Source organism: Aotus nancymaae, unplaced genomic scaffold (genome assembly GCF_030222135.1).
Source record: "Aotus nancymaae isolate 86718 unplaced genomic scaffold, 86718_ANA_hifiasm-v0.15.2.pri h1tg000072l, whole genome shotgun sequence".
NCBI lineage: Eukaryota > Metazoa > Chordata > Mammalia > Primates > Aotidae > Aotus > Aotus nancymaae.
Window position 1 is genome coordinate 10676849 of NW_026988487.1, and position 23350 is coordinate 10700198.

At 44.3% G+C, this 23350-nt stretch overlaps 1 protein-coding gene across 2 annotated transcripts; it reads right to left on the bottom strand.

Annotated features, from left to right (window-relative positions):
* Positions 1-9685: 9685 nt before the first annotated feature.
* On the bottom strand, positions 9686-21648 carry MRPS23 (mitochondrial ribosomal protein S23). Of its 2 annotated transcripts, none has more exons than XM_012460488.3 (5): positions 21540-21648; positions 20828-20998; positions 11082-11159; positions 10827-10953; positions 9686-10128 (listed from the first exon to the last, which is right to left on the bottom strand). In XM_012460488.3, exons 1-5 carry the CDS (start codon positions 21581-21583, stop codon positions 9988-9990), a joined length of 561 nt encoding a protein of 186 aa, XP_012315911.1. In that variant the 5' UTR covers positions 21584-21648; the 3' UTR covers positions 9686-9987. The 2 variants fall into 2 exon arrangements, with proteins under 2 accessions (XP_012315911.1, XP_012315910.1); XM_012460487.2 differs by having other exon boundaries at positions 9686-10134; positions 21540-21647.
* Positions 21649-23350: the final 1702 nt, after the last annotated feature.

The following is a 23350-nucleotide window of genomic DNA, read 5'->3' on the forward strand; positions in this document are numbered from 1 at the left end:
TAAAGTGTACTTTTTAAGAAGCCAGTCTATGGCTGGGTACACTGGCTTATGATTGTAATTCTAGCACTTTGGGAGGCCAAGGCGGGTGGATCACTTGAGGTCAGGAGTTCAAGACCAGCCTGGGCAACATGGTGAAACCCCATCTCTACTAAAAATACAAAAATTAGCTGGGTGTGGTGGCACATGACTATAGTCTTAGCTACTCAGGAGGCTGATGCAGGAGAATTGCTTGAACCCAGGAGGTGGAAGTTGCAGTGAGCCAAGATCACACCACTGCACTCCAGCCTGAGCCACAGAGCGAGACTCCATCTCAACCACAACAACAAAAAAAGCCAGTTTAGGCCCATTTCAATAATCAAAAGGGAGGAAATAAACAGTCCCTGGGCCGGGTACAGTGGCTCACGCCTATAATCCCAGCACTTTGGGAGGCTGAGAGGGGCGAATCATGAAGTTAGGAGTTCGAGTCCAGCTTGGCCAACATGGTGAAACCCCATCTCTACTAAAAATACAAAAAATTAGCTGGGTATGGTGGCGCGTGCCTGTAATCCCAGCTACTTGGGAAGCTGAGGCAGGAGAATCGCTTGAACCCGGGAGGGAGAGGTTGAAGTGAACTGAGATCGCACCACTGCACTCCAGTCCAGGCAACAGGGTGAGACTCAGTCTCAAAAAAACCAAAAACCAAAAAACAAATAGTCCCAACTCCAGAACTTGCTGTATCAGACGTTAGGTTGCCCAGTAGTCCAGGGAGACCTGGCCAGAATGCTACAGGACTGTGGGACATTCTGGTGCCTTCTGCCTGCTTGGAGCTTGGGTTACCAGACCCTCCTCCTCATCTGGCCCACCTTCCACGGCCCTTTTCTCTTCTCTCACATACAAAATGGGAAAGTTGGGGATGGGGCAAAGTTGCCAAAGACCAGCTTTACCTTCTCTGTATTTAAATGGGAATTTTTCTGGGATCAAGCCCACTGTCCTCTTGTTCTAACCCCGGGGGCTAGGAGCGTGGGTAGGCAGAGAAACCAGATGTGGCTCAGGCACACTCACTGAGGTGACCTGGATCCCGGGCACTGAGCCCTCCCTTTTCCCATCTGAAAATGGAGCCCCTACCCATGCTATGGGAGTTCTGTGGCTGCTGGCAGTAGTGGCAAAGTCAGCCCATTGTCCCAGACATCACACTCAAGAGGGCTGGAAGCCTTGAGCAGCCAAGTGACATCTATGCCAGCCTGGTTCTCAGCGGGAAGCCAGACCTGAGAAGGCAACAGCTCCGGGAGGGCAGAGGAGGCCACCTGAGCTGCAGAGAAGCAGCAGAGCCATTTCGCCCCACTGGGCAGGAGCTAGCCAGGGGCTGGTGATAAAGCTCAGGACCTCCTCATATGCACTGAAAATTCCAGTGATAACCCTGAGCTCGCCTAGGGTTTCCACTGAGCACCTGAGAGAGGAGAGGCTTTGAAGAACAGTCCTGCATTTCCTGCAGAATTCTCTAGCAGGCAGAGACTAGAAAGCTTGACTTTTCCACTGGTTGTCCCTCATCCACCGCACTGCCTCTCAGGGGGCTCTCCTCTTGGAATCTGCACTGCTTCTGGGTTGAAGGCCAGGACCACTACCGCCAGCTCCACAGCCATTTCTCCTTTCCTGCATCTTTATTTTGTGTAACACTAGAAGGCTTGAGAGTTTACAAAGTTCTGCAGAGCCAGCAACTTGTTTGGGTTTTGTACCCCAAAACGTACTTGGTGCTAACATTATTTTTCCCATGTCAAAAATAGGGAAATCATTCATTTGTTCACTTAACAAATATACTTCCAAGAATCTATTAGGTTCCAGATTCTCTGCTGAGATTGGATGTGGCTCAAAATGGTCAAGGAATTTGTCCAAAGCCATGGCCACAAAGGAGTGCCAGCATCAGGATTTGAACCCAGTCCTTTTGACTGAGATTTAGAGAGGAAAGAGGTCAGAGCCCTCCCTCTGTAACCCACTGGGTGGCACCCTTAGCTCTGTGCTCCTCTGGCCTCACATCCCAGGTAAACCAAGACAGAGGGGCCCACCAGAGTAAAATAGAGCGGGAGGGTATGAGACAGTGGGAAGGGCAGGAAGGTCATGGATAGATCTTTCCAGCCCTCCAGGCCTCACCCCCACCCTGCCCACCATTTCTGCCCTGGCCCCCACTGCCTCCCCATGCCCTTCACAGGGAGGAACTCCAGAAGGAGTTTCAGAAACTCCTCCCCAATTGCTGAATAGCCCCAGGTCCCCAGGCTCTGAGGTTGGACCCATTTTCCCTGGCTGGGCCTCTAGGTAGTAACCCTCCAGCTTTCCTCAAGAATCTGGGGCAAAGAGGGTGGAGAAAGAAAGCAGAAAAGTGTGCTGAAAGGAAGATGAAAGGGGTGGGGGGTGGGGGAGCAGCAAGGAGGCAGATAAGGGCCAGGCATGGTGGCTCATGCCTGTAATCCTAGCACTTTGGGAGGTCAAGACGGGAGAGTCGCTTGAGGTCAAGAGTTTGAGACCAGCCTGAGCAACATGGGAGACCCTTCTACTACAAAAAAAAAATTTAAAAATTAGCTTGGCATAGTGGCATGCACCTTAGCCCTAGTAGGCTTGGTAGGCTGAGGCAGGAGGATGACTTGAGCCCAGGAGGTTGAGGCTGCAGTGGGCTATGATGGCACCACTGCACCCCAACCTGAGTGACAGAGCAAGACATCTTCTCTATTTTTATAAAAAGGAAGCAGGAAAAAGGAAACAGAATGAGTGTCATTTAAAATGTTGGTTTCTACACACAGGTGTGCACACGTGCATACACAATCCAAGAAATTACTAAATAAATGCACATTTTCCAGTGAAACCACCAGCATGGGGTAAGTACCAAAAGTGGACGAGTTCCCAAGACGTTCTCTAGCTTCCTCCCCTACCCCACCCCTATTTTTTTTTTTTCTAATTTGATTCATTTATTTGGTGCTAGAAATTTGGAAGGAGATAACGGACAGAGTGATACTGGGGTGGAGGATAGAGAAAGCTGTGTTTAGACGAGTGGCTGGTGAAAGGGGCACAATACGGCTTCTCGTTTCTTCTCCTTGTTAATGCAGCGCATGTTAATCCCTCCACACCCGGTGGGAATCAACAGTGGCTGAAAGCCTTCTAGACGTTGAAAGCAAAGACGGAGTAGAACTTTGTTCAGGTTCTCATTCAGTCCTCACAGCAACCCAGTGAGGTAGACGCTACTATCCCTGTTTTACAGATAAGGAGACTGAGGGTCAGACGGTTCACTAACTCCCCTAATGTCACCAGACAAAGCCACAGATCAGGGTTTCAAACCCAGGTCTGTTCTCCAAGGCCTGGGTTTTTTCTGCTGCTCCGCCTCCCTGCCTGCACTGTTCTCTCTCCCGCCGTCCTCCACAGCAAATTCGCAGATGTGTCATTGAGTGGAGAATGGAGAAGGTTAGGAAACACTGCTCTGGGCAGAGTCTCCAGGGGCTCAGCGCAGTAAGCTCCTTCCTTCCAGCTCCTATTATGGTGCAAACAGTACCGCTTCATCGGCAGGCCTTTGTCATTCGTCCCGCGGCCTGTCCCCTCCCATCTCTACCCCATCCCAATAGCACCCCAGGACCTCAGCTTCCTAAATTTCAGCCAGAACATTATTTTACAAGGACACTCGCCAACCTTGAAAGGCAAGGTACCCCGAGGCAAGGAAATGAAATGACTGTAGTTGAACAGCATGAGAGTGCAGCGCCATCTAGTGGTGCTGGAACCGACCGGTCCCAGGCGGTGACATTTTCAAACAATCAATATCTCATTATTAACCATAATCACAACCTGATGTTTACTTTTGGAGAAATGTTCAGCAGCAAGGGATGCACATGCACTTTTCTGCATGTTTCAGAGGCTGCGATCCTAAATGCCACAATGACTATTAAACAGTGTCCTGCCCATGAGCAAACAGGAGAGATTGATTGTGTATCTTTCATCTAAGCTGCTCACCAAAAACAAAGCTCAGTTGAAGCCAATGACCTTTCACTAACTGCTGGAAGGAAAATGCTTGATAAATAATAAATAGACCACTACTGGGTCTTGCTTAGAACCATCTTTTAATTAAAAGAACTGAGCATTTAGAAGGTCCGGTGACTGACATTTATTTCAGTTGTAGTCCAGGAAAAGCATCCATTGAGGGTAAAATGATAACTTGAAATGTATTTTCATTGTCGGCTAGTATTCCCCAAAAACCCAGTCTGTAATCTGTATGGATGGAGGGTGGTGGTGGTGGCTAGCGGTGGTAACATCATGTAGGGAACATAACACTTAACTTCCTGCCTCCTCTGCCTTCCCCTAGCAACCTTTTCATTTTCGTGCTGCGGCAATAACCACTTGTCTGGTTCAGCATCACCACAGAAACTGCTTCAGCGCTGGGCTCATCCAATCAGAGACCCGCCTGCCACATTGCATGCTACCCTAGGAGTGACATGAAAGCCATTTCCTGTCTTTTCCACAGGAGGGCAAGTGCCCTTCCTCTGCCAGCCAAGGTGACCTCCACCAAATTGCTCACTGAACCTGCTCAGGCATCCCTCATCTCACCGAGCACAGTCAAAGGCTCAAAACGCATGACTAACTTAGCCTGAGTCAGGCTTCCACCTTTTGGCTGTTCTGGAATTAAGCTCAGGAACATAGAGACCGGGAAGAAAGCAGCCTCAGCCTTCCCCATCCCCTCCTCCACTCGCCTTTGCTTGCTCCTAGCTCCAGTCTTCTGGCTGAGGCTGTGCCAGCTTGTGTTGACTACCAGCACCACATCGTGTTCTCTGCCCTAACTCCCATGTACTTAGGAAAACTGCCAACCCATTCTGAGTCAGGCTTGGTCGCAGATGAGAGCTGAGGATGGATGAGACCCAACTCCAGGGTGCCACGTCTGGATTCCCTGGAGCAGAGGCCGGCACCAGTGCCAGTCTCCGAGAAAATCTTACTGTCCCACTTGAGTGGCTTTGTTTAAAAAAAGAAATCTGCTGAAGGTTTTTAAGTGACACGCCATCATTTATTTACAGAGAAAGGCATCACTCTAACAAAATCAGGAATCCTTTGGGGGAACAGATTATTCTGTAACACCACTTTCATTATCAGAGAACTCACAACACAAAGTGTTCTACAAAACTACAAAAAGAGATCGGGCTAGCCTTTTAAGAACACTGTAAAAAATCAGGCCTACCCAATAAAAGCAAAGGCAGAGCTCTATAAAATTTGGTGAATCCGGGACCACCTAAACAAGTCTGGACGCATAGATGACGGAAGCTGTGGGATGTGAGTTTCTTTTGCTGGCTTTCTCATTCCTCCTGTTCCATCACTGAAACAATTTACCTGGCCAGCCCCCAACATCCTGGGTCTCTCTCCACTACCCTTGGAGAGCTCATTTATTCTCCTGGCTCCAAATCTTGCCCCTGTAGACACCTTTCCCTTATCTCTGTCTGCCACTTAGACATAGCACCATCACCTTCTACTTAGTAGGTGGAGAACTGAAGCTCTCTTCCTGTAGAGCACCAGTGTCACCTCACCAACTGGGTGTTAGTGATGCTGCTAAGTTTTCTAGTCACTCAGGTTTGTGACCTTGAAATTGCTGCCTCCTTTTTGGTCCCTCTGACACGTCTCCTCTTTCCTCCTTCCCTGCCCACTCCTCCCTCCCATTCTTTGTATCACTCCTAAGCAAACCTTTCTTTGACCTGACACTGCTTTCACTACATTCTTTCCCTGCTCAAACCTTCCCATACCCAACCGCGCTCCTCCATGTAGCTGTCAAGGCTACCGTGATCTTATCTCATCCTATCTGTTCAAATGGGTTTTTCCACTACCACTCACAATAGTAATAAAAGCACCTGCCACACATTACAGATGAGCTTTGCACTCATTGTCTCAATTAATCCTCACAACACTAACTGGAAGAAAAAAAGGCAAACATTGTCCATATTTTACAGTCTTTAGGCTCAAAGACTGTGACAGGCACAGGGTCACACAGTAAAAACTGCCTGAAGTATCCAAAGCTAGAACCCAGATCTTCATACTTGTCTGGTGCAAACTTCACTGTAACCTGGATACATACCTTTCTTGCCTTGGATTCTGCAAACCTGTAGGAGGGTCTGCTCCTGAAAGGCTGTTTAATGTTTCAATGGATTAAAAGAATAAGAATTTCTGCTGGGTGTCGTGGCTCACGCCTGTAATACCAGCCCTTTGGGAGGCCAAGGCAGGTGGATCCCCTGAGGTCGAGTTCGAGACCAACCTGGCCAACACAGTGAAACCCCATCTCTACTAAAAATACGAAACAAAAAAATTGCTGGGTGTGGTGGCGGGCACCTGTAATCCCAGCTACTCAGGAGGCTGAGGCAGGAGAATCACTTGAACCCAGGCGGCAGAGGTTGCAGTGAGCCGAGATTGCACCATTGCACTCCAGCCTGGAGCAAAACTCCATCTCAAAAAAATAAAAAATTTCTGCCCTCCTTTATACCTTTATACTACTTTTTTTTTTTTTTTTGAGCCAGCATCTCCCCAGGCTGGAGCACTGTGCCATGATCTCAGCTCACTGCAACCTCCACCTCCCAGGTTCAAGCGATTATCCTGCCTCAGCCTCCCTAGTAGCTGGAATTACAGGCATCTGACACCACAGCTGGCTAATTTTTGCATTTTTAGTAGAGATGGGGTTTCAACATGTTGCCTAGGTGGTCTCAAACTCCTGACCTTAGGTGAGCTGCCCACTTGTCCTCCCAAAGTGCTGGGATTACAGGCATGAGCCACCACACCCATCCTAACCGTTAACAGGTAAAGAATAGTTACCACTTGAATGAAGGCCACAGTAAATGAAGCAGGAGTATAAACAGTAGGCCAGGTAGACCAACAGCAGTGAAGCACCTTATCAATGCCATCTGCAGGGGGTTCAGTAAGGGACTTGACATTATGTAGTTTCTGAGCACAGACACCATTTGAAAAGGACATGGAAGGTTCAATTCCTAAAGACCATGGTGGAAGGGAGGGTGTTCCTGGCCAAAGAAACTGCCCGTACACTTCCATCCCATTGCCCTTCCAGGCTCTCATGCAGTATTCCTAGACAAATCCAGAACTGATCCCTTCCCCTGAACCTCTACTGTACTTTTATCTCAGAGTTTAAAAGGATTCCTGTTCATCTTGCTGTTTCATAAGTCACTCTTATAGTCCCAACTCGATTTTAAGCTCTTTAAAGCCAAGAATGCAGTCACACTTCCATTCTCTCCAAAACGTGATGGGGACCTGATGATGGCTTCTGCCCAAACTGTGGGAATAGCTGAGATTCCAAAGTAAGCTTTACACCTTTCACTATGTTTTGATCACAAAGACTCAACCTAAAAAAAGTCAATGAGTGATAGCAGCTTTTTCCCCATCCAGAAGTTTGCTATGCAGGGATGGTCCTTCCCTTCTAACAGGTTTATGGAGAGTCCCAGTCTGGTTTAACAAGATCAGAATGTGTAGGGAAACAGGCATTCTGAGACACTGCTGGTGAGAGTATAGTTTAGCACAATTTCTATGGAGGAAGATATCAAAACTCAAAATGATCTACTCCTTGATCCAGGATCCTGTAACTCTAGCAGCCCATTTGCAAAACAGTAAAACAAAGAAACATTTCCTTCAGTCGGGCACTGCTTACATCACAGCGGCTCTGAGACATATTAACTAGAAAAGAGAGACACAGAACAGTATGTATAGTGTCCCGTCCTCCGTGCCCAAAATATTTCTGGAAGAGCCCACAAAGAAATAGTAATAGTGGCAGTAGTGGCCTCAGGGAAGGGAGAATGGGTTGCTGGGAAACAGGGGTAGGAGACTAGCTTTTTACTGTTTTGAACTATGTGCATGTATAATTTTTAAAAGAATTATGCAACAAATAACTTCTTAAAAGTCTTCAGCCCCAGTACAGTGGCTCAGGCCTGTAATCGCAGGACTTTGGAAGCCTGAGACAGGAGGATCACTTGAGGCCTGGAGTTTGAGACCAGGCCAGCCTGGGCAACATGGCAAGACTCCATCTCTACAAAAAAAAAAAGTTTAAGAACCAGGCATGGTGGCACATGCCTGCAGTCCTAGCTACTTTCGGGAGGTGAGCCAGGATGGCTTCAGCCCAGTAGTTTAAGACTGAAGCAGGGTATGTACCACTGCACCCAGCCTGGGTGACAGAGTGAGACTCCTGTCTCCTAAAATAAAATTTAAAAAAATTTAAGTCCAGGCATGGTGGCTCACACCTGTAATTCCAACATTTTGGGAGGCCGAGGCAGGAGGATTACTTGAGGCCAGGAGTTTGAGATCAGCCTCGGCAACATGGCAAAACCCTGTCTCTGCTAAAAATATAAAAATTAGCCAGGCATCGTGGTATGCACCTGTAATCCCAGCTACTCGGGAGGCTGAGGCAAGAGAATCACTTAAATCCAGGAGGCGGAGGTTGCAGTGAGCCGAGATCGCTCCACTGTATTCTGCTGTACTCCAGCCTGGGTGACAGAGTGATACTCCATGTCAGAAGAAAAAAAAAAAAACAAAACAGAAAATATAAAAAAAACTCCGGAAGAGAAAAATAAACAAAATGGGACATCAACTCAGACATGAAGGAAAAAGACGTTTTTTTAAGTCTTCATCATTTGTGGCAAAAAAAAAAAAACAAAAAAACAGCCCTTAAAAACCCAGAAACCTGAGGTGTAAAGAGATGAGTGACTCCCTCAGTTGTTCCTCTGAGAACAGACTGTATCTTTCATCTGCTTTTTAAGTCCTCTTCCCAAGGTCTGGCCCAATGTTTGGTACCCAATGGTTGTGTAATGTCTTTGAATGGATGAAATTTACTTCCCTACTGAAAAGTAAAGTATTCTTCAAATGCAAGCAATTGTGAAACAGGGATAAGGGTCGAGGAGGAGCAGCATGGCTGCGAGCTGCTTCTGCCTCATGTATTCATTCACCTGCCTGAACCAAGCACCCACATGCATGGATGTGTACCAAGTACAGGCTGTGAGATGTGAACCCTGCCTCACAGTGTACCAAGAGAGAGGAGAGCATACACAAAGAACCACCAGGTAGAAAAGCTACATGAATTTTAAAATACGGAATTTCTGAAGCAGCTTACTACTAACAGCTGAAAACCACTGCCTTGACCACATATACAAAGGCTGCAATCTCGGAGGGATTTCATGTATTTAGTAAAACCTGGGGAAATGAGGAAGGCAGGGCAGTTGATAAGGACTTCCTTGTAGGCACACTTGGCCCCAGGGAGGCAGGTGGATGCTGGTGAAGAACATCATCTAAATTAGCTGCCTCCTTGCTTGGCAATCCTGTTACCTACACCATCTGAATTCAGTCTTTAGCCGGATGTAACCATTCGTTCACTCATTCATTCAACAAGAATTTGCTGAACAGCCTAGTCTGTGCAGGCCTATGTTAATTGACTCCAATACACTCAATCCACGACATTCAAGTTATAGTTTTGGCCTTTGTGCATCAGCAATGACAGGTCACTCTTACCACAAAGAGCAAGTCAGCTTGGCTTCTCAAGCTGAAAGATAATCATTCTATAGCAAGAAGTACAAAGATTCTCTGCAGACAAAAACAGCTGGCCAAGGGACCATACCATATGTACACATAAAAGTCTGATGGATCAGGATATGTAGCAGGGAATCAAATGTAGCCAGCGCACATACTAACAAACATCAAAGCAAACCTAGTCAGATTGAGTCTCATTTGAACAATCTTTATAAAGGTTTCTTCATGTTATTTACAATTCAAAGTAAATTTACTTTATACACAGCTAGGGAATTCTTTATTTAGTAATGTCCTAACATAAAAGTTCACATAACTGCTTCTGTCAAACCATGATACTGAGCTTTATGACAACCCAGAAATAACTAAGAGAAGGCAAACATAATACCTTAGAGATCAAGAAACATTTACACAGTTCAACTGTTTAAAAATAGCTCAATGTTCAGCCAGTGAGTAGAGCGTGAACACCAGCATACACAGTATACAAGTCCTTCAGGGAGGCGAGAGACCTTTTGACTGGTCTGCAGGTGCCTCCAAATGCTGGTCCTGCGGAGCTTCTTTCTGAGGCTCATCTTCCAACGTCATCTGTGGTCTGACACTCAAGTGTTCAGATTTCTGGGAAACGTGACCTTCCTGTTGCTTAAAAGATCAGATATAAGTATCACACAGATGTGATCATTTTCACTCAATTGATTGGCTAAGATATACAACTAGGCACAATCTGTCACTGAGTGAAAAATTTAGCACTAACATCTCAGATCCAATTCTACTATAACAAATAGTAAACAGGACTTTTAAAAGTCTATAGAACCACAATTTCAAAAGCCCTAATGATGACTCACTTGTTTCAAGTAGCAGTCATTACCACAAAATTCTAGTATATTCAATGTAACAGTGTTTGACCTGGAGTTTAAGAACGTAAGCCAAGGTTAGGGAAAGAAAACCAAGTCTCTTTAACTTCCATCAAGTTGGCAGCTCTGGTCAACCCTCTGCATCTACAGGTTCCACATACGCAGACTCAACAAGCCACGGATCAAAAACATTTTAACAATTAAAAATAACAATAATAAAAAATAAAAAAAAATTTTAAATAGAGTATAACAACTACCTATATAGCACTTACATTGTGTTATATATTATAAGCGATCTAGAGATTAAAGTGTATGGGAGGACATATATAGGTCATACACAAAAACTACAGCACTTTATAAAAGGGATTTGAGCATCTGTGAATTTTGGTATCTGCAGGGGTCCTAGCACCAATCCCCTGGGCATACTGAGGGATAATTATACTCTACTCCCAATAACCATTTTAACAATGAAATACTCACAGTCCTTGCTTCGCCTACTCGTCTTAAAATGATACCTTCTGCCAATAAAGCCTTCCCTGTTTCCACAAATAACTTATCTTCATCTGTTTCTCCAAGTTTCTGCAGCTCAGTATACTTCTCCACAAACCTGTAATTCCAAGCAGTCACGTTTTAGGTTTGTTAGCATTGTTAAGACACGCTGTTGCATAGTATCAAATGGATAATGAAATCCTTAAAAAATAATATGAATAGCCTGGGAATCATAAAATGCCTTACCGTTGACAGGTAGACTTGAAGTTTGGATTGAACAGATCAAAAGCTCTTTGACCAGACCCATACGCTGAATAAAATTTCCTAGAAAATGCAAACAACATAATATAAATCTCCAACTATAGACTGGGGATGAGAATGGAATAAAAGAAAGAATAAGTGCTAGGCCCTGAGGAGTTACGTACAGTACAACCCACAAAGCCTAGGCTGAACAGTTTTGTTTTTTTTAGATAAGTAATGCATGGATGCACATGGTACATTACATCAAATAGCACAAACAGGTGGCCAGTGAAAAGTAACACTCTCTCCCTCTTCTGCACCCCAACCCCCCAGTTCCCTTTCCAGGAAGCAACACTAACCAATTTCTTGTATAACCATCCAGAAATATTCCACTAATATACAAGCATACATGTGCTATCATTCCCTGTCCCCAGCCACATTTTTAACCCAAAGAATAGTAAACCCTGCTCTACATCTTGCCTTTTTAAAAACTGAGGTATGGCTAGGCATGGTGGCTCATGCCTGTAATCCCAACACTTTGGGAGGTTGGGGTGGGCGGATCACTTGAAACAGTTCAACATAGTGAAACCCCATCTCTACTAAAAATACAAAGATTGGTCTGAGCCCTTGGGTCAAGAAAAAAAAATTAAAATTAAAATAAATAAATAAATATAAAAGAAAATACAAAGAAATTAGCTAGGCATGGTGCCACATGTCTGTAGTCACAGCTACCTGGGAGGGTAAGGTGGGAAAATCGTTTGAACCCCAGGAGGTGGAGTTGCAGTGAGCTGAGATCATCACTGAACTCCAGCCTAGGAGACAGAACAATACTCTGTCTCAAAAAATAACAAAATAAAAATAAATTTTAAAAACTGAGGTAAAAGTCAAACATTATAAATTTTTTTTTCCTTTTTTTTAAAGAGACAGGGTCTCACTGTGTCACCCAGGCTAGAAGCAGTGCTGTGATCACAGCTCACTGCAGCCTCAAACTCCTGGGTTCAAGCAATCCTCCTGCCTCCGCCTCCTGAGTAGCTGGAACTACAGGTTTTCAGCACCACCATGCCTGGCTAAGTTTTTAATTTTTTGTAAAGATGCAGTCTCACTATGCTGCCCAGGCTGGTCTTGAACTGCCAGCCTCAAGAGATCCTTCCAAAAATGCTGGGCTTACAGGCATGAGCCACTGTCCCCAACCCAAATTTAACATTTTTCAGTGTGCAATTAAGTGACATGTAGAAAACTCACAAAGCTGTGCAATTAGCACTTCTATCTAGTTCCAAAACATTTTCATCACCCCCAAAGGAGGCCCTGTATCTCAGCAGTCACTCCCCATTTCTCCTCCCTACATCTTGCCTTATCAGTGCATGGAGACTGTTTCCAGTCCTCTGCTACTCTAAACCATGCTGCAGTAAATGCCTCTGTTTATAATTTGAGTGCACCATGCAAATAAGTCTGTAGCATAAATTCACAAATGTGGTATTACTGGATCAAGGTATGTGTATTTGTAATTAAGCCTTCCAAATCGCCAAAATCCTTTCCAAAGTGGTCACACCAATTTACATTCACATCAGTAATATATGAGTGCCTATCTCCCCATGCCCTGACCAAATTACATTATCCAGCTGTGTGTGCAGGCTCACACGTATAATCCCACCTGCTTGGGAAGCTGAGGCAGGAGGATCTTTTGAGGCCAGGAGCTCACCACCAGCTTCGGCAACACAGTGAGACCTGAGACTCTGTCTCTAAAAAAATACATACACACATACACACGAGCCAGGTACAGTGGCTCATACCTGTAATCCCAGTGGAAAAAATATATATTTACACCAGGCGTGGTGGCTGATGCCTGTAATCCCAGCATTTTCGGAAGCCAAGGCAGGAGGATCACTTGAGCCCAGGAGTTCAAGACCAGCCTGGGCAATATAGTGGGACCCCATCTCTACAAAAAAATTAAAAATTAGCCAGGAATGGTGGCATACACCTGTAGTCCCAGCTACTCAGGAGGCTGAGGTGGGAGGATCACTTGAGCCCAGGAGGTCAAGACTGCAGCAAGCCATGAGAGGCCCCACTGCACTCCAGCATGGGTGAGATCCTGTCTCAAAAGAAAAAAAAAATATATATATATATATATGTGTACACACATATATACACACACACATACACACACACACACACACACACACATACACGTTCTCCAACTTTTTGATCCTTGCCAACCTGATAGGTAAGAAACTAGAACTCCTGGGAGAGAGATCCAAGATGGCTGACCACTAGCAGCTCGGGATAGTAGCTCCTAGTGAAAGTGCAGAGAACGAGAGGATGCCACACTTTCAGACGAATTTTTGTTGCTCACGGACCAGGAGATTCCCAGCGGAGGAGCCCCACCAGTCGCCAGCGCAACTCTTGTGGCCGGCGCGGCAGTTTTGCTGGCGCTTCAGCGCGGCAGTTCTTGGTGCAGAGTGAGCGGGACTGGGTTCCCTTTTGGCCGATTCCCGGGCAGAAAAGCACCATCAATCTTAACACCGCTGTTTTGGCCGGCGCACTGGATTGCTCAGATTTCGGTGCTGGGAATCAACAAGTTCGAAGTCCACTCAGAAACATAATTTGAAAGTTGGAAATCACAAAGACGACAGGTGGATAAATTTACAATGATGGGAAGAAACCAGCGTAAAAAGGCTGAGAATACCCAAAATCAGAATGCCTCTCCCTCTACAGGTGATCACAGTTCCTCATCAGCAACGGAACAAGCCCTGATGGAGAACGAGTGCATTCCATTAACAGAAGTAGACTTCAGAAGGTGGATGATAAGAAACTTCTCTGAATTAAAAGAACTTGTTCTAACCCGATGCAAAGAAACTAAGAACTTTGAAAAAAGGTTTGACGAAATGCTAATGAGAATAGACAATTTGGAGAGGAATATAGGTGAATTAATGGAACTGAAAAACACAACACGAGAACTTCTCAAAGAATGCACAAGTTTTAACAGTTGAATTGATCAAGCAGAAAAAAGGGTATCAGAGTTCGAAGACCAACTTAACGAAATAAAACAAGAAGTCAAGATTAGAGAAAAAAGGATAAAAATGAATGAGCAAAGTCTCCAAGAAATATGGGACTATGTGAAAAGACCTAATCTATGTTTGATAGGTGTACCTGAATGTGACAAAGAGAATGCATCCAAGTTGGAAAATACTCCTCAGGAGATTATTCAGGAAAACTTTTCCAACCTAGTAAGACAGGACAATATTCAACTCCAGGTAATACAGAGAACACTACAAAGATATTCCTCAAGAAGACCAACCCCAAGGCACATAATCGTCAGATTCACTAGGGTTGAAATGAAGGAGAAAATACTAAGAGCAGCTAGAGAGAAAGGTCAGGTTACCCACAAAGGGAAGCCTATCAGACTTACAGCAGATCACTCAGCAGAAACCCTACAAGCCAGAAAAGAGTGGGGGCCAATATTCAACATCCTTAAAGAAAAGAACTTTCAACCCAGAATTTCATATCCAGCCAAACTGAGCTTCAAAAGCGAAGGAAAAATAAAATATTTTGCAAACAAGCAAGTACTTAGAGATTTTACCATCACCAGGCCTGCTTTGCAGAAGCTTCTGAAAGAAGCACTACACATATAAACGAACAAGGAGCATCAGCCTTTCCAAAAATATATCCGGCTAGCATCACATGGCAATATTAAACTCATATATATTATTAACTGGATAAAAAGCCAAAACCCATCGGTATGCTGTATCCAGACCCATCTCACATGCAACGATACACAAAGACTCAAAGGGACAGAGGAATATTTACCAACCAAATGGAGAGCAAACATAAATAAATAAATAAAAAGCAGGAGTTGCAATTCTCACCTCTGATAAAATAGACCTTAAAGCAACAAAGATCAAAAGAGGCAAAGAAGGACATTACATAATGGTAAAAGGATCAATGCAACAAGAAGAGCTAACGATCCTATATATACACGTACCCAATACAGGAGCACCCAGATACGTAAGACAAGTTCTTAATGACTTATAAAGAGACTTAGTCTCCCACACAATAATAGTGGGAGACTGTAACATCACATTGTCAATATTAGACTGATCAACGAGACAGAAAATTAACAAGGATATCCAGGACTTGAACTCAGACCCGGAACAAGTAAACTTAATAAACATTTATAGAACTCTCCACTTCAAATACACAAAACATACATTCTTATCAGTACCATATCACACTTATTCCAAAAGTGACTACATAATTGGAAGTAAATCACTCCTCAATAATTGCACAGCATTTCATAGGTTTAAATGAAATATTTGTTGGCTGCTTGTTTGTTATTTTCTTCCCTTATTCCTTCCTGTCTCCATTGTTAAGCACAATTACTGGCATAAAAGAGGTTTTCAATTCCCAATTTTAGACCGCATTCTAGCCTGGGCAATAAAGCAATATTCTCGTTCTCTCTCCCTCTTCTCTTCCTCTTCATTCTTTTTTTTTCTTTCTCTCTTTCTTCCTTTTTCAAAAAGAAAAAAAGAAAAAAGAAAAAAGAAAAAAAGAAACTAGAACTCTTTATAGTTTTAATATGCTTTTCTTATGAAAGAGACTGGACATCTTTCCAAGTTTAAAAGCAAATTGAATTTCCTTTTCTGTGAACTGTGGACTAAATGTGTCCCAGCAAAATTAATATGTTGAAATCCTAATCCCCAGTGTGATGGTATTTAGAGATGGAGCCTTTAGGAGGTAATCAGGTCATGGTAATCAGTCCTCATGATGGGATCAGTGCCCCTATATGAGACAGGAGAGCTTGCTTCAGCTCTCTGCTCTCCTCAATGTGAGGAATTGGGAAGACAGTCCTCCCCAGAACCCAATCCTGCTGGCACCCTGATCTCAGACTTCCCAGCCGTTGGAAATAGGGGAAACAAATTTCAGTTGTTTATAAGTCACCTGGTCTATGGTAATTTAGAGCAGTACAAACTATGAGAGTGGTCTCTTTCTTAACGATTTATAAGCAAACTTTGTAGCCATATAAATAGAAAATTAGTCCTTTGTCATAACATTGCAAATATCTTTCCTGATTTGTTGCTGGTCTTTTGATTTTTCTTATGGTACTATTTTGTGCAGAAAATTTTATCATTTTCTTTTATGGCTTCTGAGTTTTATATCATGCTTTAAAAAGCCTTTATCACTCAGATTATGTTTTAAATTCTTCCATGTTTTCTTCCAGTACTATTATGATCTCACTTTTTACACTTAGGTTTTAATACATCTATTTTATTTATTTTGTTGTAAGTTCCTTTTTTTCTTTTCTTTTTTTTTTTTTTTTGTTTTAAGAGAAGGATCTTGCCATGTTGCCAGGCTGTAGTGAGTGCAGTGGCTACTCACAGGTACAATCACAGTGTACTACAGCCTTGAACTCCTAGACTCCACTGGTCCTCCTTCCTCAGCCTCCCAAGTAGCTGGAATTACAGGCATGCACAACTACTCTATAAGCTTTTTTAAATATCAGAAACACCAAAAAAAAAAAAAAAAAAAAAAAGAGGGCCCAAAGATAAATGTTCAATACATTATATAAATACAAGATATTTTGGCATTAATAGGAATAATGTTTATATGTTCTGACAATAGTAAAAAATTGAAAAAGAAAAAAAGAATTTAAAGAAATAATATTTAACAAGAGGGACTGGTAAACTATTCTACGTTCTCCAACCACTTGTCACCCAGTTCCAATGCTATCTACAGCAGAAGCACAAACGATTTTTTAAAAATTTGTATTTGTTTATTTATTTTTCAGATGAAGTCTCACTCTGTTGCCCAGGCTGGAGTACAGTGGCACGATCTTGACTCACTGCAACCTCCGCCTCCTGGGTTAAAGTGATTCTCCCATCTCAGCCTCCCAAGTAGCTAGAACTACAGGCGTGCCCCACCACACCGGCTAATTTTTGTATTTTTAGTAGCAATGGGGTTTCAACATGTGCCCAGGCTGGTCTCAAACTCCTGACTTCAAATGATCTGCCAGCCTCAGCCTCCTAATGTGCTAGGATTACATGTGAGAGCAAAGCACAGATGATTTTAATGTATCAATGAACCACAAATTGCATGCAACGGGTCTGAGAAGACAGGTGCTGAAAAAACATTTACTCTCCTCATATCATGTCTTATGCCGAAAATTTCCACGTAGAACAAGAACTTACTTGTTCTGCTACCTTAAAGGAATGCTGGGGTGGGGGGTCCTGGGGGAAAGCCTGGGCCCCAATTCAGAACATAATGACCTCATAACTTCCATTTTCTAGCATCCAGAAATATTAATAAGGGATGTGTATCAAAGTCAATTAGGCACACTCATTGGTCTAAATATTTAAGAGAAAAAGGAACCAGACAAATTCTACGTACTAAAAGGAAATTAACATCAGTATTCGAGGGGAGGGGCTTTGTCAGTAAATTTGCAGCAAGAGATTTACCACTTACTTAAATCTTAGATACGTATGTATAGGGATGCTAAATGTGGCCACAAAAGTGGTTTCTAGCCCACCATTCCTGAAATTGTTTCAGAAAACTCATAAAACTCTGATGGCTGTTCTCCAAACAGTCCCAATTCTGGCCCTCCACCATTCCTCTCCAAGGAATTTTCTTTTGTCTCTACCATCCTCGTAGTTCCTTTGTTCATTAATTAGTCCATTAGCTTCTTCATTCAAAAGACAACTTATATGCCACGCACTGGGCTAGGCACTGAAGTTACAAGAATGAATTCGACAATGCCCGGCCCATGACAGTGTTTAATGAATGGCTGTTATTGAATAAAGACAAGGCACACGGAATGCAGAGCTATTAATGACAGGCTAAGGCCACAACAGGGGCAGTATGAATAAAGTTCTCAGAGTATACAAAAAGGGAAACATGAAAACTGAGCAGCAGCAGAGAAGTAGTCCCAAAAGAGTGTGATAACTATTTTTTTTTAGTATAAAAAAATAGAGAAGTTTAAATATATTTTTAAGAATGTTGCTAGGAAACCATTAGCACATTTTCTGTGACTATTTAAGTTTTGGGAAAAGGAGAGGGAAGGAGGGAAGAAGATTAAAGAACGAATATTTCTACTAGTTTCAACCCCTATTGTACTTTGAAAGTTAACTCAGAAAAAGAGTTGAGTTTACTGAAAAAGACTTTCCTAAACCCTCTAAGCCTAAAAGCAATGAAGCCAGCAAAAAGAAAAAAATGGTAGATTTTAATACATAAAATACCTTAGCGCCTAGCACAATGTTTGGCACAACGCTTACCATGTAGAAGGCACCAAAAACTTGGTGGAATGAAATAAACAACTTCTATACATTAAACAAGCATTATGAATAACAAATAACATATAAATAAATGTCTGGAGTGTATGTCAATGACTTAGTATCTTCAATTCTATAAAGAACTCTTACTGATCAATAATAATAATCAAAATAGGTAAAGAACACAGATATTTCAAAAATAAATTCAAATGGCCAATAATCATGAAAGTAGAGAAACTTGTCAAAGAAACAGAAATCAAAATCTCTAAACACCATTATTATTCTTTTTCCTCCAAGACAAAGTCTTGATCAGTCACCTGGGTTAGAGTACAGTGGTATAATCTTAGCTCACTGCAACTTCTGCCTCTCAGGTTCAAGCAATTCTCCTGCCTCAGCCTCCCGGGTAGCTGGGATTATAAGTGTGGGCCACCATGCCCGGCTAATTTTTTTTATTTTTAGTCGGGATGGAATTTCACCATGTTGACCAGACTGGTCTTGAACTCATGACCTTGTGATCCACCTGCCTCAGCTTCCCAAAGGGCTGGGATTATTATTTTAAAACTATCTAGACCAAAAAAAAAAAAAAAAAAAAATCTGGAGACAGGGTCTCCCTCTGTCGCCCAGGCTGGAGTACAGTGGTGCAATCCCAGCTCACTGCAACCTCCACCTTCTAGGTTCAAGAGATTCTCCTGCCTCAGCCTCCCAAGTAGCTCGGGACTACAGGCACCCGCCATCACGCCTGGCTAATTTTTCACATTTTAGTTGAGACAGGGTTTCACCATGCTACCCAGGGTGGTCTTGAACTCCTGAGCTCAGGCAATTTGCCCACCTCTGCCTCCCAAAGTGCTGGGATTACAGGGGTGTACCACTGCGCCTGACCCAGAAAAAAAAATTCCTAAATAATCATTATCAATACTGACAAGGATAAAGTAAGAACTCTCAGAAACTGCTAATCAGAGTGTAAACTAAGACAACTACTTTTTTTTTTTGGTAGAAACAAGTCCTGCTATGTTGCCCAGGCTGGTCTCAAACTCCTGGGTGCAAGCTATCCTCGCCTACGCCTTCCAAAGTGCTGAGATTACAGGGGTGAGCCACCATATCCAGCCTGTGCTTTTTTCTTTATGCTTTCCTTGTGTTTCTAAATTTTCTACAAGTAGCACGTGTTACTTTTAGAATAAAAGAGATGACCATCAGGGAGGATAAGATCAATGGCCTCATTAAAGCAGTCGGTGTAAATGTTGAACCTTTTCAGCTGGCTTGTTTGCAAAGGCCCTGGCCAATGTCAACATTGGGAGCCTCATCTGCAACGTAGGGGCTGGTGGACCTGCTCCAGCAGCAGGTGCTGCACCTGCAGGAGGTCCTGCCCCCTCCACTTCTGCTGCTCCAGCTGAGAAGAAAGTGGAAGCAAAGAAAGAAGAATCCGAGGAGTCTGATGATGACATGGGCTTTGGTCTTTTTGACTAAACATCTTTTACAATGTGTTCAACAAAAAGCTGAACTTTAAAAAAAAAAAATATTGCCACTGAGCTTAAGAAAAAGAAAAAACGAGAAAATGGATGCTAAAAAAAAAAAGAAAGAACACATGATTTTCCTTCAAATTCCTAGTGATTTTTATTTTTAAATCTCTTAGACATTTAAGCATCGTTTTATCTGAGTGGCTTCAAAGATCTGGACTACTAGATCCATAGAACATGTTCCTCCTATCTCCACTCAGGGAGAAGGCACAATGACCATCATAAGCTTGGAGTCAGAGATGCGATTCCCAGATCTGCCACCCTCCTATGTTTTTTTTTTGTTTGTTTGTTTTTTTGAGATGGAGTTTCGCTCTTGTTACCCAGGCTGGAGTGCAATGGCGCAATCTCGGCTCACTGCAACCTCCGCCTCCTGGGTTCAGGCAATTCTCCTGCCTCAGCCTCCTGAGTAGCTGGGATTACAGGCCGTCACCGTGCCCAGTTAATTTTTTGTATTTTTAGTAGAGACGGGGTTTCACCATGTTGACCAGGATGGTCTCGATCTCTTGACCTCGTGATCCACCCGCCTCAGCCTCCCAAAGTGCTGGGATTACAGGCGTGAGCCACCGCGCCCGGCTCTATGTTTTTAATAATTACAAGAAGTTAGCTAATTTCCTTGAGCCTCGAAGTCTTCTTGAATAAAATGTAAACAAGAATACCTACCTTATAGGTTAGAGTAAGGCCTACTAGAGAATGAGATAATGCTTGCAAAGAGCTTGGTACACTGCCTGGCACAAAGCAGATGCCCAGAAACATGCAGCTATAATTGCAATGATCTCTCAGTAGCAGGGCTCCAGATTCCACTTTTCAGAACTTCAGTTTCACTGTGGGGAAGGGATGCTGTTCCCTAATTTGGCTAGATAAGCCTTCCCCACAGGGTAAGCCCCTGTCTCAATTTCATATTTAAATTACCAGACTGCCAGTGAAACCTTCCCTTCCGAAGTTCTGTTGCCTCCCATCCACTACAGGGCTGCGCACTCACGCTCTGATCCGATCCTCGTGGTACCAGATGTCCTGGATGGAAGCTTTGGCTTTGCCATATCGCAAGCGGGGCCTATGGAAGACGGGCTCTCTCATCGGGGGAAAGGCGTTATATACGTCAAACCACAGTGGCTTCTCCTTCAGCACCCCAGCCCGCATCAGGTCCCGAGTCCTTAGGGAGGGAGCAAAACGAAACTGGGTCACTTGCAATAGCCTGCCAAAGCCCCTGAATCAGTCTAGCACAGCTCGGGACATTAAAGGTATCATGCGGTCTGCAACACAGAAAGGGGGAGGACTGCTCCCCACCTACAGGGAAGGTCTGTCCACATCCCAAACCAAACTAAAAACGCTCAGGGGTTAAATCCCTCTAACTTCTTTTGTGCGTCCCACCCACGATCAGTCACGGAAAAATTCAAGAGCGGTTTAGTCAGGCCCATCAGGCTCTTCCTCCCTTCCTCTTCCTAGAGACCTCCACTCGAAGAGGGACAGCTGCAATAATCTTTAACGTGACACATAAATTCAAAGAGAGGCATCGTCAGGCACAACTATTCCGAGCCAGGAGAGAACATGAGAGAGGGCCTCACCCGGCTCAGCCCCCGCACCCTGCAGAACGTGTCCCCCCTGCTCAGGTCCCCCGCAAGGAAGAGCGTGACCGGCTGAGAACCCTAGCCTGGGGAAGGCACTCTCAGCCCACCGCGGCTCGCAGCACACACCGCGAGAAGATGCTCCCTACGGTTTCCAGCCGGCTGCCTGCCATGATCAGCGCCTGAGACAGAGCGTGACTAGCTGCTACCGGAACCGGAAGCGGCTGCGCCAGGTAAAGGGCTCATAAGTTGCTAGCCGAGCCAAGGATAGCTGCGCTTTCACCACAGCCCCAGAAGGAGAGCGGCGCAGGCAGAAGCAAGTGATAGGCCGAACGGGAGCGCTCCGAGGCTACTTGCCAGGTTAAGGCAGGAGCATTCGATAGCCGAGCCAAAAGGGCGGAAGCGAGCCAAAGCGGGACAGAAATAATAAATGACCGAGCTGGGGGAGGGATTCATTATGGTGGTTGCTTCATTCTTTCTTGGCTTGTTGAGCCAACTCCTCTGAAAAGGTGGGGCCGCGCAGAGGGGAAGTAGTGGGTCACAGCGTGGGGGAGGCGCAGCCTACAGTCCTGGGGAAGCCAGCAAAGGCCAAGATTTGAGGTCACCATCTCTTGGCCCAAGCTGAGCCTGATACTGTTCAGTCACAGACTACGCAGAAGAAAACCAAGGCCGGGGAGGGGCCGCCACTTGCCCAGGGTCATGCTAGGCTAGATCTCGGGCCTCCGCCTCTGTGTATTGCTCCCCACTCAGCCCCTCGTCCCCGGAGTGCCACCTGCATCCACGCTAACTAGGATGCTGGCTGCAACTGGTGTTTCCCGCGGCCGGCATCGCGGGCTAGCTCCTCCTTGGAGCTCGAAAAGTGAAAGTGTCCGGAACAAACAAACGACTAGAAGGAAACGAAAAAATCTGGAGAAAGTCATCTCTCAGTGTTAAGCTGTAAAAAAAAAAATACAAACTGTGTGTAGCATAACCTTTGACCCAGTAATCATATTTTGGGGAAAGAACCCCACAGAAATTAAAGCATCATTTAATGAGGATGTTTGCGCAGGGATCATCGTTGCAACATTGTAGTGGGGAAAGAAAAATCCATCAGATGAGAAATGGCTGGAAAATTATTTTTCATGCCTTTTTTGGAACCCTATGCAGCTATTTAAATAAATGAGCTAGATCCATATGTATTTACCTAGGTTAACATACATGACTTATGTTTAAATGAAAAATGAAGTTTCAGAGAAACATGTTTAATGGAATCTCAACTCATAAGAAAAAGAAAACACTTCTATATGTGTTTGTGTTTTGAGGATAGAAATTCTGCAGAAGGACACCCAAGGCTGTGAACATTGAATAACTCGGAGTGAAATTGCAGGCAGGGAAGGGAGATTTTTTTTTTTCCTTTATATATGCCTCAGAGCCTGACTTGTCAAGAGTTTGTATTCATATTTGAACTTTTAATCCAGTGAATGTTTTGAATCACACACAATGTCTCCTGGGAGCCTAGTCAAGTCATCCTAGAATCCTCCCACTCTGAGGCTGGTGAGGGGGAGGAAGGACTGTTTGATGAGTAGTTACTGCTCTTGTGTGTTTATGTTACTGAATCCACATACCTTCCCACAAGGTAGCTATTAACATCCTCATTATAGATGAGAAAGCAGGGCCTCAGGAAGTTAAATAACTTGTCTGATAAGCAACTGATAGAGTCAGCCTGGGGCAGGGTGGGGGGCGGGGGCAGCCAGGGCCCTTTCCAAGACCTCACAATGCCGCCTAAGCTATGCCTAAAGCTGGAGGGTGGTAGACTCAAGAGTCCAGCAAAACAGGCTCCCCCTACAAGGCAGGGATCCAGTGATTTGAGGCCCAGAGCTAACCTGAGGTGGGTTTCACTGCTGCCTCCAGACCCTCTGGAACAGAGAAGAGAGCGCAAGCACAGCTCTGGCCTCAGGCCA